The sequence below is a fragment of the Lates calcarifer genome, linkage group LG17 (assembly GCF_001640805.2).
Source record: "Lates calcarifer isolate ASB-BC8 linkage group LG17, TLL_Latcal_v3, whole genome shotgun sequence".
In the NCBI taxonomy this organism is placed as follows: domain Eukaryota; kingdom Metazoa; phylum Chordata; class Actinopteri; family Centropomidae; genus Lates; species Lates calcarifer.
In genome coordinates this window covers 22,966,133-22,984,961 of record NC_066849.1, presented here as the reverse complement: position 1 = coordinate 22,984,961, position 18,829 = coordinate 22,966,133, and the positions used below count along the sequence as shown (strand labels likewise).

Below are 18,829 nucleotides of genomic sequence, written 5' to 3'. Positions count from 1 at the left end.
ATACAATGATTTCTTGAACATCAATATACAGTACAGTAACATGTTGTTATGATGGCTTTTATCACCTGAGGCCAGGTTTAGATAACTGTGGCAGGTCCAGCAGTAGGTATGAAAGTAACAAAGTTTCACTAATGTTGTAGCTACAATTTGTCAAAGGATGAAAAGGAAGTAAAATTGTCTGCATCTTCAAATTTCAGTAAGCTGTTATAATTGACTTTTCTTCTGTACCATGACCTGAAAATGCTGTGAATGCTGCTGAGGTCAGTTGGTAAACCCAGGGAATAGCATGGAATCAGATGAGTCATTCAGAGGCTTAGAGAAAGATATATTTTAATTGATAACAGATCAGACAAGTTAATGCCTCATGAGAAAGAATGTGTAGATAAAAGAGAAATACAAAAACCCATACAGTTACATTAGGTCTCACAATGGGTAATTCAGGAAAAATAGTAAACATAGTGTTAAATATCTTCCTGTAACCTACTACAAAATAAAAACACCTCTGTCTTTTATTGAGACGATTGACTGAGACAACAAAGGGTTTAGCATGGAAAGCCAGAGATAACATTTGGAATAAAATATTCATGCTCAGTAATTTTGAGTCTAAATGTCCAGCAGGGGGCATTCATGAGATGTAGGAGGAAAATTCAACATGTTGAAGATGAGACGGAAAATTATTGTTCCAGCAGGTTACTATCATCATTTCATCTTGTCTAGAAAAAACAAATCATTTGTATATAAAAATAGGATCTTTATTTACTGCTTAATGCAGTATCACCATCACACTCCACAACATCACTAAAAGGCAAGAGCAGGTACAAACAAGAAAATCATAAAAGGTGGTTAGTGTTGAAAATTTCTAACATATTTTATAAAAAAGCAAGAGATAGACATTCAGACTGAATAATGAGAAGTTGGAGTCATTAATGTTTTCGATGGAGTAAACATTTTAAATGTAGAGCTCTGTCATTTCACTGGTGGTGTTAAAAAACTCACATCCTGTGATCAATGAGCTCAAATTTCTACAGCATGTAAAGTAGATAAAACAAGAAATTACTTCCGTCCTCGAAAAAAACAAACAAACAAACAAACAAACAAAAAAAACACAATAAATACAGGAAAACCCAGCCACCCTCAGACTCTCACAGCTGCAGGAAGCACTCAGACAGCTCCATCACTCTGAAAGACAAACATTATTAACATTTACACGTGGTTTATTTTCACAATATAATCCTCTAGCTGCAAGTTACGTAAATTCACTGGAGTTGATGAGTTCTTCTCAGCTTACATCAAATTAGAAATCAAGCTTCTTAAATGTGGCATTAAAAGGGGGAATAGACAGTATGTTGATTAGGTTTTAATTATTAGCATTTATGTGGATAAGTGGCTTAATGGGTATTTGTAATCTTTTTTAACTTCCTGACATATCGTCACACAACAACACTACACTGACTGTTTTCTTCTCTATTAATATATCTGTTATATCTGCCAATATAATATAAATTTTGATTTATCTATAGACTCTCTGTAGTAAACTCAGAATAGATACTGACCCCTCCACAGCAGCCACAGCAGTCCCCACACAGAGCTCCCAGCAGGCCGTTCACCACCTGCACAGCACACAGCGCCATCTGGATTATACCCATAACCAGCAGCACGGAGAACAGAGACAGATGCCAGGACACCACGCCGTGCGGCTCTAAACACAGCGACCAGAAAGTTTTGTTGGACAGGTAGTCTCTGGAGAGGGAGAGTGAGAAAGAGACAAGCTGTTTTTATCTGGTGAACAGCAGGTTAATTAATGAGTGAACACAGTGGTCTACAGCCACTTTAATAGTCTGGTGTTACAAGCTACAAGTTAAGCACCCAAATAGGCGGGGATGTTCTGGGCACCTTGTCTAACACTTTCTACAGGTGACAAACATAATAATTACAGTTTAAAGTTCTCTATATAACTAGATGATCATAATGTTTCAAAGGGGACATTTTAGGCGTAAGCAGAACGTTCTCTGTTGGTCATATGAAAATGTTTCCTCTAGGAATAAATCTCAGTTTCCTGTAATGTCACGCAGTGTTCTGCAAAACGTTATGGTAATGAAGTGTTAAAACATGGGGGGAACATCCTATAGTTTCACCTGTGGGGACGTTCTGGGAATGAACAATTACTATCTGAGTATTTCTGATTAAAAGAGGGAACGACAGCTAATAAATAAAGATAGATTTTTCTCTTAAAGTGAACTACTTAAAACAAGTGTTTAAAACAAGTAATTCAGTTTAAATGATCATATGACCCAAACATGACACAATTCTTGTCTATATCTAAAGATATCTGTGCCTGTGTTTTCTAATGTGACTTCATAAAGGTGAATGCATGCATCATCTCTTCTCTCCCACAAACAGTGTACCTGTCACTCTGGATAAGTCACACACCTGGAACCTCTTTATGATCCCTACACGGAGACAGTTTACACTGAGGGCAACCACATGATTAAACTTAAGTCCATGGGGCTGTGAGGATCTGAAGTCCTGGGGTGGTTGCTGGGTTGGTAATCTAGTCCTGGCCTGTGGATTATCCAGTATTAACAGGGACACTGCTTCACTGCCAGTTTAACCACAAATGAAGTTCCAGTCACCTCCATTGTATTGGGGTGTTGTTGAAATTTTACATCATTATTATTTTACAGAGATCTCAAACCCTGAGCAAATAAACCTTTAAGTCTTTACATCTAAAATGTTTCTGTACATGTCCATTCAGTGAGAATATGGTTGATATTTTTAGCTGAAAGAAACAACATATCCATTATTGCACTGGTGCTTACACTCATAAGAACTGCTTCATAATTTTGTGTGTCTCACCCATTTGAGAAGGGACTGCCCCACTCCTTATATGTGTCGATTCTTGCTAACCACACACTCAGGTCCATGGTTGATGGCCACAGCAGAAACTATGACTGAGTAACCAGCCCCCAAAACCCCAACACCTGCAAACAGTATGGAACTCAGCATCTACAGAGAAAGAGAGAGACGGAAGGAATCAATACATTCAACAAACTCGCTTTTTACTTCTTAAACAATGACAACAATGAGGTTATTATCTCGGTGCGCAAAGACCAGGGTGAGGGTCATTAACCTAACGCGGCCAACACAGGGCATCTGAGATGGTGTGAATGTGTGTGTGCAGTAATCTGACAGACTTTTGTTTGTTGATTCCTTCCTCACACTCACACACCTACACATTCCTGAAGTATCGATCAGTATGTGTGTCTGCTGCAGCACAATACTCGCTCTGTGAGAGGAAGTCATGTGAAACTCCCATCAGAGGAATTTCTCCTTACAGTGATTGAAATCTCATCAATTTGTGTGTGTATGTGTGTGAGAGAGTACACACAGTTATTGCTGTGTAAATCATGATGTGTGTGTGTGTGTGTGTACACAGTGGCATTGTGATGTTTGTTTTCTATTGAAAGTAATTAGTTCACAGGTGCAGCAGGACCACACAGAGTTAACACTGTGAGCTTTAATGCTCATTCATTTCTTTTAGGTATGGTAGGCCATGAGGTTTACCATATCTATTTCTTAACCCAACTTCACCAGTAAAAGGTTGAACAACTGTTAACTGCTCATATTTTCTGCAGCAAACTGTAGAGATCATCTTGTGCAATGTGTAGCTCAGAATATAATATATAACAGGTGAAGACAAAAATGTGGAGACCAGAGCCCCTCACTGTACAAAAAAAGAGAGAGAACAAACAAAATAGAATAGAAACCGCAGTTCTACATCAAAGCTTTTGTGTTGCTTATTAATTTTCAATTTTTTTCCAATTAAAGTTTTACAACATTTTTAATTAGTTACAGTATTTCTTGAACTGAACATAGTGAGTCATTACCACTCAAGTTATGTTTTAAGTAAAAATGCTTGTCGTGCTCTGGTTCATGATACATGTGCAAAGACCTTTTTCATTAAATTTTAAAAAGCACATATGGTGGTAATGACATTAACAGCTTTTGTTTTGTTTTCTCTTTTGCTGTTGTGTATTCGCATTATGTTTATGTTTTGTCTTATGTTACTTATACAAGCACCTTCCCATACAAAAAAAGTTTATTATAGATTATTACAAAAGTGTTCCAGCAACAATATTACGACCCTGAAACCTCAAATAATAATTCAATTATTTACATCTTGGGCATCATGTGACCTGCAGTTCATACTGTGGCTGACCACAGCCTGACCTGCATGTGCAACAACAGCCATCAAATTGTGCAGATGTTTCACCCTAAATTGTTTGGTCATTAGGCAAACATGATCAAGTTTACAGTTCTGAAAAGTGTTTAACATTTACCCACCCAAAATAAAACTGTTTTGCAACCCTTTCTAATCTTCCTGTCCTGTGTGACTCTAATTAGGATCCGTGCCCAAACTTTTTGAAAGCCACAACTGTAAATAATAATCTGATTATGGTGAGAAGTTGGAGCAGTGAAACATCCTCCTCACCGCAAATCTCCGCCCACAGCTTTCGTTGCCACAGCAACCGCAGCAGTCATTGTTCTTCAGGCCGAGGAAGACCAGAGCTGGGAAGATCATCTGTTGATGGAAAAACACACCCCAAGTTCACACACACACACACACACACACACACACACACACACACACCACACACACACACACACACAATGAATCTGTCGAGCAGATGATGAATTACTTGTTCCTCTGCCATATACAGGAGGACTCTGAACAGCCTAATTACCCATCATAATCATTAAGATACATTGTGTTGTGTAACTAGTTCCTGAACTGGTGTTCTACACCAATTTTCACCAATAATGTCTAATGTTTTGGCAAATACACAAACACAAATACACTATCTGAACCATTTAAAAGATGCTGTAAACACATACACATAGTGGCTTACTAGCATTTCTATATGGTAACATTCAGTTGCATTTTCAATCATTACTTCTTTAATGTAAGTGTGACTGTTAATATAGATTTCTGAGCTTAAACAATTGGCTGAAAATGCTAACCATTCTTTAGTTCCAGCTTCTTAAATGTGAGGATTTGCTTTTTAATCTTTTTTTAAAAAATTTTTTGTAATATGAGATATTAAACTGAATATCTTTAAGACTACACCATTGATTGGACAAAACAAGCAATCTGAAAACAGCACCTTTGGATCTGGAATATTTTAATGAGTATTTTAGCTTTCTTTCTCTATAGAGTGATCAATTTTTAGATTAATCAAAGAAGTATTTGCCTGATTAATTTATAATGAAGATAATTGTTAGTTGCAGCCCTAATGACTTTTCACAGACACACACATGCCATCATGATGTCAAATTAGTGTCATGTGCTATTGTAGCAAGATTTTAAAAAATTAAAAAAGAATGCAGACAAATTTGTCTCAAGTGATGATAAAAACAGCTGATACTACACAATGTGGCAGAGAAGATTTCACCCACTGTTACCTTCAGTGTTGTTGTTTAACACACTCACCAGCACTCCAGATCCCAGAATGCCTCCAAAATACCAGACCTGCTCTGTGATGTGTCCGTCCTCCGGGGGTTCACCGCCGGGGAAGAAGAGGAGGATGTTGCACAGCACACACACTATTGCTAGAGGAATCAGGGTGATCCCCAGACACTTGGCAAAACTGCCTGAACACATTCTGACACTGATGCTAAAACCACCTGTGATAGAAACAACTCCTTGGGTTTTGAAAATATCTTGCCGTCTTTAAAATCCACTTAGGCTGATCTTTCAGTTGAATTAGCTAAAACTGACAAAACAAAGGTGAAGTTTTAATCACTCGTCTTTACTCCGAAATATGCTGTCTGCTTCACCTGTCCTGTTTTTGAGGATGTGGCACTATAGCTGAGCATTTATACTACCCCAACCACCCCTTGTCCATCTCCCTGTGTGATCTCACTGCTTCAGTTTTACAGCAGCCAGCCGTCACATTGCACTCACACATACACGCACACACATGTAGCTGCAAGCAAACAGACACAGAGCCATTAATGCAGGGCAGTGCACACAGACACACCAGTGAAGACACAAAGGTTAATGTTCTACCAAGTGTTTTGTGTACATGGAGACAGAAGAGGAAGTGACAGAGAGCTGGTCGATACAGCGGGGCCCTAAAGACTGATCTGCACCCACCACGTTTAGTGAGTAACAAGAAGAATTTCTTCATTAGTCAGGATCTATTGCTAGGCGTACCTAATTTTTCATTAATAAGGTTTCATGGTGCATTACAGGCTGAGCGATGTGAGAGATGCCTGAGATGATGATTTTCAGCACTATATAACACAAAATGTCAAAAGATGCTCAGTAGAAGGACAAATTGAAGATCACCTGATCACAGCCATGTCTGGTATTTCACCACAGATGTGACTAATTTAGAATCATCAAGATGTCAAATAGTTATAACATAGGCAGTTTGAGTTAATATTAGTAAAAAATTAAGCAATCCATAAAATTATTGATTTTGAAAGGTTAATAGTTTTATTTGCTTTTTATGCCATAGAAAACACCCAAGTGAGTCATTAATCTGTTGACTAATTATTAAAGTTTCTTTGGTCTGGATCCTGGCCTCTGGTGTCATTTTTAATGATTAAATGGGTCTCTTCATTTTGAGGAAATTACCAGTAAACTGAATCTTAAACTGGACTTGAACTTCGGGTTTGTAAGGTAAAAAGGTTTGTAAATATGAGCTGAGGTCCTGAAGAACGTCTGCAATCCATCCTAAACTTACTGGGTTGTATTATTTGATGAATTTTAGATTTTGGTTTCATGATAATAGGAGAATTCAATCCACAAGCAACAGTGCATGTGGTTATTTCTACTTTATCTTTTATCAGTAGGGCTCTAGTAATTATTCAACAGTGTTATAGCTTTTACATAACTCAATCCACACCTCTGGTGTTAATGTTCTGTTGCATAGAGGGTGGCTGTCAGTGTTCCACAGGCACAATTTGCAAAAGATATTTCACAGCAAATAAGTCATTCCATCATGCAAATAATAGTCTGCAGGTTTGAGATCATTTCACATTTCCTTAACATATGGCCTAATTTCACATAGCCTTCATATGGAACAACATTAATTATATGGATGAGAAGCGCCTAGAAAATGGAAAGCTGACCCATCTACATTTTCACGGCTACTCCATCTGCTGATTTAGATCATGCGAACAACTTAAGGCCTCAGAGCAGCTGCTAAATGAACCCTGTGATGAGTTTTTTCAATTCAAGAATTGAACTTTGATGCTTAAGATTAGTCACTCTATTCACCATAAAAACAGGTGAAAACCATTTTTAATGTTTCTGCTGTGAGAAGAATTCTTTTATCTCCACTGTGGACATTTTTCTCCGTCTAAAAGTCTACATTATTTTAACATTATTATGTTTTGCCGCTAAAAACTCAGCCTCCATCGATGTGATCGGTCATCCACTTCTCTGTTGCCGTTCTAGAGACAAACCCAATCGATGCCCGAGTAATTGATCAGAGGTTGCGTCCGGGAAAGGTTTTATTTTTCCGGTTGTTTTGCCCTTTTTGTTGCTAACAGTCGCTTGTCGTTAAAGCGGGATGGATACCGACTTGACCTTCTCCTCTCGTCGGTCTCCTGTGGTGTGTTTACACGGCTGTGTAGCGTCCAGCCAGCCGCTAGCTTCAAATATAGGACTGGGTGAGTGGAAACAGTTGCCATAGTGATCTTGGAGTTCGACTGCAAGGTAACAGTCTCCTGAAAAAGTTTCAGTTTTTCAAGCAAAAACGTTAATTTTTTGTCAGCTCATAAAAGCAGAAGGAAGTGAACACAAGGACAAACACACAAACTTTTCTGACATTAAAAAACAGGAGATTCAGAAACCCTCATCGCTTTGTCCATAAATATTAGCAAGATAGTGGTGAAACAGACTCCATTAGCCCGCGCTGATATATTCAATTTGCTTAGTTTTGTCCAACCAACAGTTCAAACCATAAATATATTCAGTTTACCATCATATAAGAGAAATAAAAAACTAAAAATATTTGAGAACCTGAAACCAGGAACAATTTGGCTTAAAGAAGAGCATAACAATTAATCAGTAATGAAAGTAGTTCTCAAATCACAAATCTCTTATTACTCTTATTTCTGCCCATCCTGTTGTGTTTTAGGTTTTTTGAATATATTTCCATGACTTTCCCAGTGTTTCCCTTTAATATCAAAGTGGTATGGAAATCGACATCTACACTCTTATGCTCTAGTGCATATTGATTTAAAAAGTATTACCAGGCAATATACATTATGAGATGCTTGAGATTTGACATACAAATAGAGGTAAATTGAATTTAGTGTGTGCAGCTCACAAGCTAAACATGGGACATGGGACATATGGAGTGGAGGCAAAAATCTCAGCAGTGAATATGTTGAAAACTCTGCAAACCAAAACTGTTTTCATAGATAAATACCACTGGGGGCAAGTGAGAGAAAACATTTTTTGGTTGTTGTATTTTGGGTGAGGAGGAGAAGAAGTGGCTGCCTTCAAGGTACTGTGGAAAATCACTGTAGTGAACTCCGCTAACACACACTCTGGTGAGGTCCTTTTAGGCTAGGAAAGCTATTTTGAGCCAGTCACGTCAATCACTCATGGGTATGTGTTTGCATCCAGATGTCCTGAAGCGTGGTGGTAATGCGGCAGATGCTGCAGTTGCCATAGCAGCAGCGCTGGCGGTAACAGAGCCATGTAGCACCGGTCCTGGTGGAGACGCCTTCTGTTTGTTCTACAACGGAGACACTGGAGAGATCAGAGGAATTAATGGCAGGTGGAGACTCTTCTCTCGCCACTGCTGTTCTCGTCTTATTGATACAGAATAATCAGCTGAGCCTCTTACTCTTTTTTTCCTTGTGTGTCCTTAGTGGTCGTTCGCCTAGAGCGCAGACCCTGGAGTTCCTGGAAAGCCGTGGTTACACTGCAGATGCCCCTCCTTCGCCTTTTAATGCCTTGAATATCACAGTACCAGGGGCTCCTGCGTGTTGGTGTGACACTGTGCAGCTGTTTGGGAGTCACAAGGTTTGACTGTGTTTCAGTGTCTTATTGTGTAGAACTATTTGTGCTGATTTGTGTTTTATGCAAAAGCCCATCTAACATAATCATCTGCATGTCATAAACAACCAATGTGTAAACTCTGCACCACTAACACGCACAAACACACTTGGAAGTCTAGGACTCTATGTTCTAAACAGTGGTGTTGAACAGATACATATATAAACGGAAGAGTAGTGGATAAACTCTCCTGATACTGATACTACACAGTTTGGTCAAAACAGCAGTAACATAGCCATCTATGGTAGGGTTTCCACAGGTGTCTCACAGTTAAATTAATTTGTGGCCACTTGACAGAAAATAAACTTCTCTATTTATTCTAAAGCTGAACAACTAATTTGTCTCTCTCACCTAGCATACTCTACTCTTCATGTTAGTAGTTTACTCCTCTGACCTGCACAGAGCTAACAGTTAATTGAATGTTTTTTCCTCTTTCTCTGGAAAACCCTGAGAGGAAATCACAAACCAGTTTTAGTCTCCACATATTTCTTCTCCAAACAATGACTCACACTTCCTGCTCAGTGAGCTTTTTCCCGTGAGGTAATGTGTGTGTTTCCTCTACCCCCCCCCATAGCTGTCCTTTCAGGAGGTGCTGAGTGGGGCGTTGGAGCTTGCAGAGGTGGGGTTTCCTGTTGCCAAGGTAACAGCTCACCACTGGGCAAATGGCGTGGCTGCTCTGAGAGATGCTGGGAAGGAACTAGGTGGGGACCTGCTGATTGACAATCACCCTCCCAAAAGTGGACAAGTATTTAGAAACCCTGCCCTAGCTCGGACCCTGAAGGTAAATCCTTGAAAATGAAATACAAAAAAAAAACAAAAACAGAAAAACACAGGATCAGATGTTATGTGAGGAGCACTGGGACATTTTTTTTCTGAATGTTATTTAGACAAGAAGGAAACAGAGCAATGTAGAACCCCAGAGAAAATACTGTGTCAATTGCACATCCTCCCAGAGATTGTTTGCTTTTCTAACATTGACTTAGCCATCTGTATAGGAAGACCTTGGATGAACCGAGGGACATATGGGTAAAAAAAGCCTCACCCCACTGGGATGATGGACCTGATATGGAAAGAAAACAAAAGGGAGGGAGGAATGTACATTTCACGGGGGTGTTAAAGGAAGCAAATAGAGAGGGAAAGGTGGAGGGGGTGAAGTGAAAATAGGACATAGAGGAGATGATGGGGGAGAAATGGTCAGGAGAAGAAAGTGGGTGAGGGGAAGGAAAGAAGTACGGGTGAAGGTGGAGGCAGTGATATTTAAAAATATTTAAAAATATTTAGCAAGGGTTTAATGAATTCCAATGCTGACAAATTGCCACAACCAGAAAAGAATGAAAACATAAATAAAGCCTCCTCTCCACTGCTTATCTGTTTGATGAGTTCATATTAAACAGTCAAGTTTTCACCAAATATGGTGTGATACATTTTGGTGGTTAAGAGTCAAAGGTCAAAGGTCAGTGTGACCTCACAAAATGCATTTTTGGACATAGATCAAGAATTCATGCACTAATTATGAGAAAAGTTCACACAAATAACTGATAAAATAATTAAGTGATGACATTTTATATCCAAAAGGCCAAAGGTCAAAGGTCACCTTCAGCGTGACTGTGTCTCCTGACTTTCCAAGTCTTTGACTTTCCTGTCCGTTATCTGAGTATGTGACCGAGATTTTGTGGACAGTGGACAGTGTGATATTCATAAAACTGTGTTCACTTTTTAGATTCCTATCAGTGACAATGACTCACTGTGTGTGTGTGTCTGTCTGCTTGTGTTTCACCATTAAAGCACACACTGATTGTTGCTCCTATGTATTACTACTTTCAAACACTCACAGTCATTAGCAATGCAATAATGCAGGAAAACTGCCAAATACGCCCATGACAGCTCCCTACACACACACACACACACACACACACACACACACACACACACACACACACACACACTCACTCACGTTCCTTTCATAGTGAAAACAATAGCAGTGACCTCAGCCTCATTGATGAATGGTTTCCATGGCATCTTAGCGGTCATTCCTCGGCGTTGATGATGTGTGTTACTTCATTGTAGTGAATAATCATACATTAACTCACGCCTTCCTGCTCATTCAATAACATTGATTGGAGTGGCAGGTTTACACAATAGTGAACTCGTCACCTGCATTACTTTAAAATGCTGAACTTCTGTAGCATCACATCATGTTAACCATCATATTTATTATGCTTTTTACTGTGGTTAAAACATGTAGATGGACAGAAAAGTTGCAAACAGATAAACTCTCTAATGGACTGACTGACTGACCAATAGATTGATTGATTGTAACACTGATGGACTGTTGTATCGACAGGAGCTGGGTGAACGGGGAAAACCAGCTTTCTACCAGGGCAGAGTGGCCCAAGCCATTGTTGATGTCATCCGCCAACACGGAGGAGTCATGACCCTGGATGACCTCAGCAGCCACGACAGTGAGGTCATCACCCCCATAAGCACAGAATACAAGGTGAGGTCGGTGACCAGTGACGCTTATTCTGTCTGCATTTTAATAACTTGGTCATCAGTGTGAATGACTCCATTGTGTGTTTCAGGGCGTGCGACTATGGGAGCCCCCTCCTAACAGTCAGGGACTGGCTGCCCTGCTGCTGCTCAACATCCTGGAGAACTTCCCTCTCAAAGGTAACCACAGGGACACTGAGCCAAAGTACCACTGAGGTCTCTGCTGGCCTCTGAAAAACCGGTCGAGGTGAATGAACCTGTCTGTGATGCTGAGTAAGAAGTGGCGGGTGATGTTTACATGTGTACATTTTTATTAAAACCAAAAATCTACATGGCTATATACCACTAAGGGAAGGTGGAAAAATATGTCCTTAATTCACAGATAAGTTAATTTATATCTCACAACACTGATCAGTCACAGAAGTTCTCATTGTTGCTATTATAATTATAACTGTTATGACATAATAGCTCCATTTAGAGCAGCGTCCGTCCTCAAAGAGAAACTGGGACAGCCCTGGAATTTTAATTCAGGACACCAAACCAGTGCCAGCTCAGCTCAGTGCCTCCACTGACATCTGACTCAGTGTCTGGACATATGCAGCATGAATCAGGTGTCTGATTCATGATTCACCGCCATCTCAGACTGGTTAAACAGGGCAAAAACCACAAACACTGGACCAAACACTTTAGTGCAGGACACTGCAGCCAGATGGGTCCACAGATTAGCTTAAATCAAGACATTTAGAGAGAAAACATTCAGTGAGGTTGTGGGAAATTCCATTTGTTAGTTGATCAAGTGTTGTTGTAATGATGGGGTTCTGGTAGAGGTACAGTTTGATACAGCTGATAGAAAGTTCATGAACTCTTACTTTTCCTATTGTGAACAGTTCGTCTTTCAAGAGAATAATCCCATGCAAACTGATATGATAATGATAAATATCTCAGCATGCAGCAACTGAGGACCATTAAAACTAAATATTGGATAAATATACGGTTGTCAACATGAGCAGATGTAAAACAAAAGGGTGACGCCCATAGAAAACAGCTGTGATGATTAAAAACTCCACATAATGATTCTATATCTGTGGTCAGAAAGAAGGAGAAAAAATGTCACTTATTTATTCATTATGTTGTGTGTAAGTGTAAGCATACTATACATGTCTGAAATTGTTGTAGTCTCTTTTTCTTTCTTCTTATCCTCAGAGGAGTAGAGGAAGAAACAGAAGTTGTAAAAATTGCAATGTTTGTTTAAAAGGATTGTGGAATTTGACAAGCATCTTTGTATGTGTGTTTGTGTGTGTGTGTGTGTGTAGCTTTGGGCCATAACAGCTCTGACTACATCCATGTTTTGGTGGAGGCTGTGTGTCTGGCACTAACAGATGCTCTGTGTTACCTGGGTGACCCAGACCACGTGACCCTCCCTCTGGAAACCTTACTGGACAAGAGCTACAGCCGTCAGCGATCACAGTGCATCAGCATGGAGAGGTGTGTGTCTTTCAGTACCAGTGTGTACCAGTCGTGCTCTGTTGACTTAAGATAGGACTGTAGACTTTTACCTTGCGACTGTAACGTTCATCCCTTCATGCCTCTCTCCCCTCCCTCCCTCATCTGCCGGGTGTGTGTGTATCTATCTTTGGCAACAATTTGTATTTATTGGCCAGTGATGTAGACTTTGAACTGTGGGTCTTTATCAGTTGTAAGACAAATAGACAAACAGACTATAAGTCTATGTAAAGCAACATGATGATCTTTCATAGTCTGTGTGGCTAAATCCTGCTGTTTGTACTTTAATATTCTAGTAACATTAAATTACTGACCGTGTGTTACTGTGTTAAGCAACACACACAAATACTTACACTAATCCACCTTGCATTCATTCAGTATGGCCTTATTCAACCTTAACGACAACCTCAGCCAACCCTAAATTAAGTGTTAATTTTAAGATCTGTGTCCTCACAGCCTCTATGTTTACATGCATGTAATAAACCAGCTAACAGAGAGAAATCAGGTGAAAGCAGGAAATTATAGATCACGTTTATATGTACTGCAATAACCTAGTTACTGTAAAATGTGAGCTTGCATGCAGCTGGTCAGTCAGATTTCTCGGCCAACACCCTACAATATGTTTGAACCAATAGCATGCAAAAGGTTCTAGTTTATTAGAGATTTATGATGCTGCAGGCTGAGGTGTTTTTTCACTGACTCTGTATTGAGAAACCACACAATCATAAAGATCATCATAAAGAAAGTTGAGGCAGATGCAGCTTTTATTCTGTTAAAGTTAAAATGTTTTGTTTACATTTCTCTTAAAAGTGCAACAGGGTTCATTCAGTCACTCCTCGTTTCAACAATTTAAAGAATTTCTTAAAGTCAGTTTTCTGTGCAAACATTGTTAGAGAGGAAAAGCACATAGTGTACCCCCAGTAAGGACTCATGTAGACAAAAGAGTTTATTACATTTGCAAACAGAATGAAGATGTGCCAAGCAAAGATGATTTAAAATATCTTGTAACCTTCTAACTACTTTATTTCCTCTGTTATTTCTGGCTGTATTTGTTACACCAAACACCAACAAAACTAACTATTAATATAGAAGCTTGACACAGGACCTCACTGATTATTTGTCTTTAATATTACTTTTGTGTGTGTGTCTGTGTGTGTATTTGTAGGGCCATGGAGGGAGTGGAGCCTGGCCTAATGACAGGAAGTGACACAGTCTATTTCTGTGTGATTGACAGTCATGGGAACGCATGCTCATTTGTTAACAGCATCTATATGGCCTTTGGGAGTGGGCTGGTCCCAAAGGATTGTGGATTCTCACTACAGGTCTGAAGGGTCACAGAGAGCGTGTGTGTGTTTGTGTTTGTGTGTGTGCATGTCAGGTAGTGATGGATATGTAAAACTAACAAATTGTCGAGTCACTGCAGAGTGGGTGGCCACACGAGTGAATCTGATGAATAAGTCCAGGTTAATTTTAATTAATTTTGGTTCATTTTTGTATCTTTTCAGCATATTTTAAACTGTCCTTATCCTATGCAGTTTAAATCACTCAACTCACTCCAAATATTATTATAGAACATGTTGAGGTTGTAAAAAATATTATTTCACTATTTATACACACAAATTGAACAGAAAAATATAAGAAATAAAACTATGATACAATCTAGTTACATGTAAAGTGATTTTCTCCCAACTCATTTTTGCGCCTTTTTCATTGAAAGTCTATGTATGCTGGTTTTCTTAGCTTGTCTCTGCTTGATATCTAAATGTTATATAACTATAAATGAAACATGCTTGGTCTGATGCTAAAGTACAATTGTATTTCCTGCATGAGCAGCGAGCAGTGTAGGAATATTTTTAGTGCAGCTTATTTCTGAAACAAAATGGAAAATGTTAGGCATGAATGAACAAGTGACAATTTTTCATATTTTATTAGGCTATTTTTGCATAGTAACATTACTTCTTTCATGTTTTATTAGCCTGTTTTTCATAGTAACACTGCCAGCAAGAATGAATGGTGAGTTTGTGTTGCGTGTGTGTGTGTGTGTGTGTGTGTGTGGTGCTAACCTGGAGATATTTTTGGTAATCATGAACCAGACCTATGAACCTATATATACTGAATTTATCCACATATTCACCATAAGAAAACTCTTTTTCTTCTCTCACAGAATCGAGGTGCCAACTTTTCTCTGCGTCGTAACCACATTAACTGTGTTGCTGGGGGGAAACGGCCGTATCACACCATAATACCTGCACTCCTCACAGCCTCTGCTGCCACATCAGAAAAACCACAACTCCGTGCTGCGCTAGGAGTGATGGGGGCTTTTATGCAGCCACAAGGACACGTCCAGGTACACTAGCCAGGAACAGAGTTGTGTCAAGCACTGAATGCTGAAAATTAGCAGATAAACTAAAGATACAGTATGTCCCAAACACTACAGTATGTCCCAAACACTTAGTTTTTTAATTTATCATTTATCTTTTTGTTGATAAAGATCCAGTTTTGATTTTTCTGTTTGTAAGTAAAATTGTTTTTGTTATTGATGGTTTTATTATAAGACTAGATCAGGCATGGGAGAAATAGTAAACACTAATTAATATATGATTTAGCAGTGTTGGGTACATTGGTTTTCATTGATACCTTGGTGTGTAATGTTTTAATCATTTGACAACTGATGTTGTGTTTAGGTGTTGCTGAACATGTTGGAGTTCGGGATGAATCCTCAAGAAGCTCTGGATGCACCGAGAGTCTACGTACAGTATGACCAAAAAAGTATGCACGCTCCCCCTCCAAAACACGGCCACACACACACACACACACACACACACACATTTCAAACTGATTTTAGCATCAGTTAAGTGTCTTCCACACAGTCGAACATCATGTCCTGATTAATGATTAAGGATTTTGTGTATTTAGACAAAACACTGTACAGTGGTATACTTCCTCTTGTGAGGGGCACTGATTAGATAAGTCACACTGACATTCATTTCCTTTGGTTATAATATATTGTATATGTGATAGGATAAATTGACTTTGTATCAGTGTTAGAATAAATACAGTTCAGCTCTCTTCCTCAATGCTTTTATCTATTATTTTTATGCATTAGTTAACATATCTCATGCCTGATAACAGAGACACTGCCTTTACAATACGATTTATTCAGAAATTCAGTCACAAAGTGGTCATAAAAGATGTAGGTGTGTATTTCATATAGTAGGATGGTTCAATTTTGTAAAAAAAAAAAAAAAATCACGTATTGTAACTTAATTTGTACAAGCTGAGAATTATGAGAGTTAAAGCAGTGCTACGTTCCATGTTTTTATAGAGCACCTTTTCTCAAAATCATAGTCTGATTGAACGTTCTGTTTTTTAGCTGGTGAGTGGTTGGTTAATCTGGAGGAGGGGGTCGACCAGGAGGTAGCTGAGGAGCTGAAAAAACGAGGCCAGAAAGTCAACTGGCCAATCACGGGTAGGTGTTGCATTAGGTGTGAGGAGGTAAAGCGGGTCACCGCAGCTCCTCCAGTCTGTGATATTGAACCCTAAATCGCCCTCGATGTATCATGGGTGTGTGAATGGGTGTGTGTGTGTGTTAGAACAAATGCTGAGTACATGTGTGTATGAATGAGTGAATGTCAGTCGTGGTGTAGAGCGCTGTGAGTGGTTGGTATGGGGAAGCACTATGTAAGTACAGTCAATTTACTCACAAGTTAATGTGTTACATCAGTTACTATAGTGTTTTATAGTAACAGCCATAAACAAATAAGACCATGGTTAAAACAACCGGTGGTCTCAGATCAGTGGTATTAGTTCCCCAAAACCCTGTTGCTTCCTGTTGCAAACAGGATGTTTTTACTTGTTCCTTCTACTGGATTCATTCTGGGTGAGTTAAACTTTGTGAGGCTGGCTTTATCTACTTTTCTGACACTGATCATTATACATTTTGATAATCATTAACAAGAAGATCTAATTTAAGGAACCAAATATCAAACTGCTCATCACTGTGCTCATCACTGAAGAAAAAAACTGTGTAACCGGCTAACTGACACCTTCATCTCATGATGTTTCTCTCTTCAAAATTCATTCATACTTATTGTCTTTATCCAAGCTCATCCTATTTGCTGATTTATCAAATCTCATATTGTATCTGCAAGGCATTTGTCCTATCCAGAGTTTCCATATATGAATCAAAACAAGAATATCACATCCTGAGAGACATTTCAGGACATTTTTAAGCACCTGTAAAACACAGAAATGATCGTAGCATACTAATGACACATGTAATGTTCTGGTTAAATAATGAAAGATGGGACTGTTTAATGGGCTCTTTTTGTTATTTATTTTTTCATTCAAACACACAGGCCACAAGAGGTCTCAGTTTGGGCGGGGACAGATCATCACAGTGGGGGATTGGTGGAACCCATCTGTCAATCAAGCCGATCATCCAGCCAGGGTGCTGTGGGCGGGATCAGATGCCAGAGCTGATGGATGTGCTCAGGGCTACTAGGCATAGTTAACCTCCTTTCATCTCCACTGTAGATGTAATAATCTGATAAACTGATCACAAAGCTTTCTGAAGGCAAATTCCTACATGAAATGTAGAGAAGTTCTCTCAGTATTAGGCTGTGATAAATTTCACAGTGAACCTTTTATTCAGCTGATTGATTTTATTACCATGTGTAACTTGACAAGAATTCAGGTTGTAGCGCAGGATGATATGGACTGCACACTGATGAAGTGCCTTTTTTCATCATGCTCTTTTCTCATTTTACTACTGTTGTCTGTTTACATACACACTTGTATGTAATTGATTATTGCTACTGTATGTGCTCTATGTAGTCTGTGAGATACACTAGCTGCAGACCAGTGTCATATGTCATGTGTTCTGCATTTTGATGTCATGGTTAGGGGTTTGTTTGCGCAAATCTTTGTGTAACATTATATTGTACACCAAAGATCAGTCCCCAGAGGATGAATCCTGACGTCTGTTCGTCTTGTGGTTGAGATAATTATCAGTTTCAGTCTCTAATTAGTTGCTGCTAATGTGGTGTTTGCTAGAAATGGTACCAGGATCATTACAAACAGTCTATAACCCTCCTTCCTCAATAAATGATAGTTGCATCATTACTCGAGGCAACATTGACAACTCAACAAATTGAGTTTAGATAATGTAATAATGTGTGTGAATTAAGTCAATCAGTGACATATCATATTTGTTTTTGCTGTTGTTGAAAGCAGTCTGTATTTCAAATGATCTGTGGTGCTAAATGAAATATACTGGATCTATTCAGAATGATTTTTTACATGTTTACAAATGATGAATAAATTTTTATTTATTTTTGAGCAACACTTAGTTTTCAAAGTCAGTGACTGCTTCTCTGTTGGTGAAGCTCACAGTCCTCTGTGTATAATGCTTTATCAGGACTGGTTAATACTGTCTGGAGTTCAGTAACAGTTCTTTGGTAAATGAATCCTGATGTTTTACTTAATCTCTGACCTTTTCTCTAGCACCACCATCATAAATTTTTACTGAGCACACTCATGCTCCCCTGAGGAAAAAACATTTCTATTTCAGGCCCTCTATGAGCTATGATCTAGTGCTACAACACCACTTTGGATTTTGATTACGACATGGCCTTCTTCACTGGTACATTGCATATGATGTATCTTTTTATGCCGTCTGTCTGTCCGTCCATCCCATTCTCATGAACATGATATCTCAGGAATGCCTTGAAGCAATTTCTTCAATTTTGGCAC

At 39.0% G+C, this 18,829-nt stretch overlaps 2 protein-coding genes across 3 annotated transcripts; one reads left to right on the top strand and one right to left on the bottom strand.

Annotated features, from left to right (window-relative positions):
* Positions 1-313: 313 nt before the first annotated feature.
* Positions 314-5,966, bottom strand: tm4sf4 (transmembrane 4 L six family member 4). The gene is given in 6 exon segments (XM_018671543.2): positions 314-1,179; positions 1,554-1,740; positions 2,857-2,897; positions 2,899-3,006; positions 4,493-4,582; positions 5,492-5,966. Coding segments are annotated over 6 exon segments (615 nt in total). The 5' UTR covers positions 5,663-5,966; the 3' UTR covers positions 314-1,161.
* Positions 5,967-7,470: 1,504 nt separating this feature from the next.
* Positions 7,471-18,368, top strand: LOC108880111 (glutathione hydrolase-like YwrD proenzyme). 2 transcript variants are annotated; one of them, XM_051077508.1, is made up of 12 exons: positions 7,471-7,683; positions 8,648-8,801; positions 8,896-9,049; positions 9,657-9,863; positions 11,427-11,579; positions 11,665-11,752; positions 12,979-13,057; positions 14,241-14,397; positions 15,240-15,422; positions 15,760-15,844; positions 16,449-16,544; positions 17,434-18,368. In XM_051077508.1, the coding sequence occupies exons 1-12, from the start codon at positions 7,584-7,586 to the stop codon at positions 17,577-17,579; spliced, it is 1,602 nt and encodes a 533-aa protein (XP_050933465.1). In that variant the 5' UTR covers positions 7,471-7,583; the 3' UTR covers positions 17,580-18,368. The 2 variants fall into 2 exon arrangements, with proteins under 2 accessions (XP_050933465.1, XP_050933464.1); XM_051077507.1 differs by having other exon boundaries at positions 7,472-7,683; positions 12,886-13,057.
* The last annotated feature ends 461 nt before the right edge of the window (positions 18,369-18,829 follow it).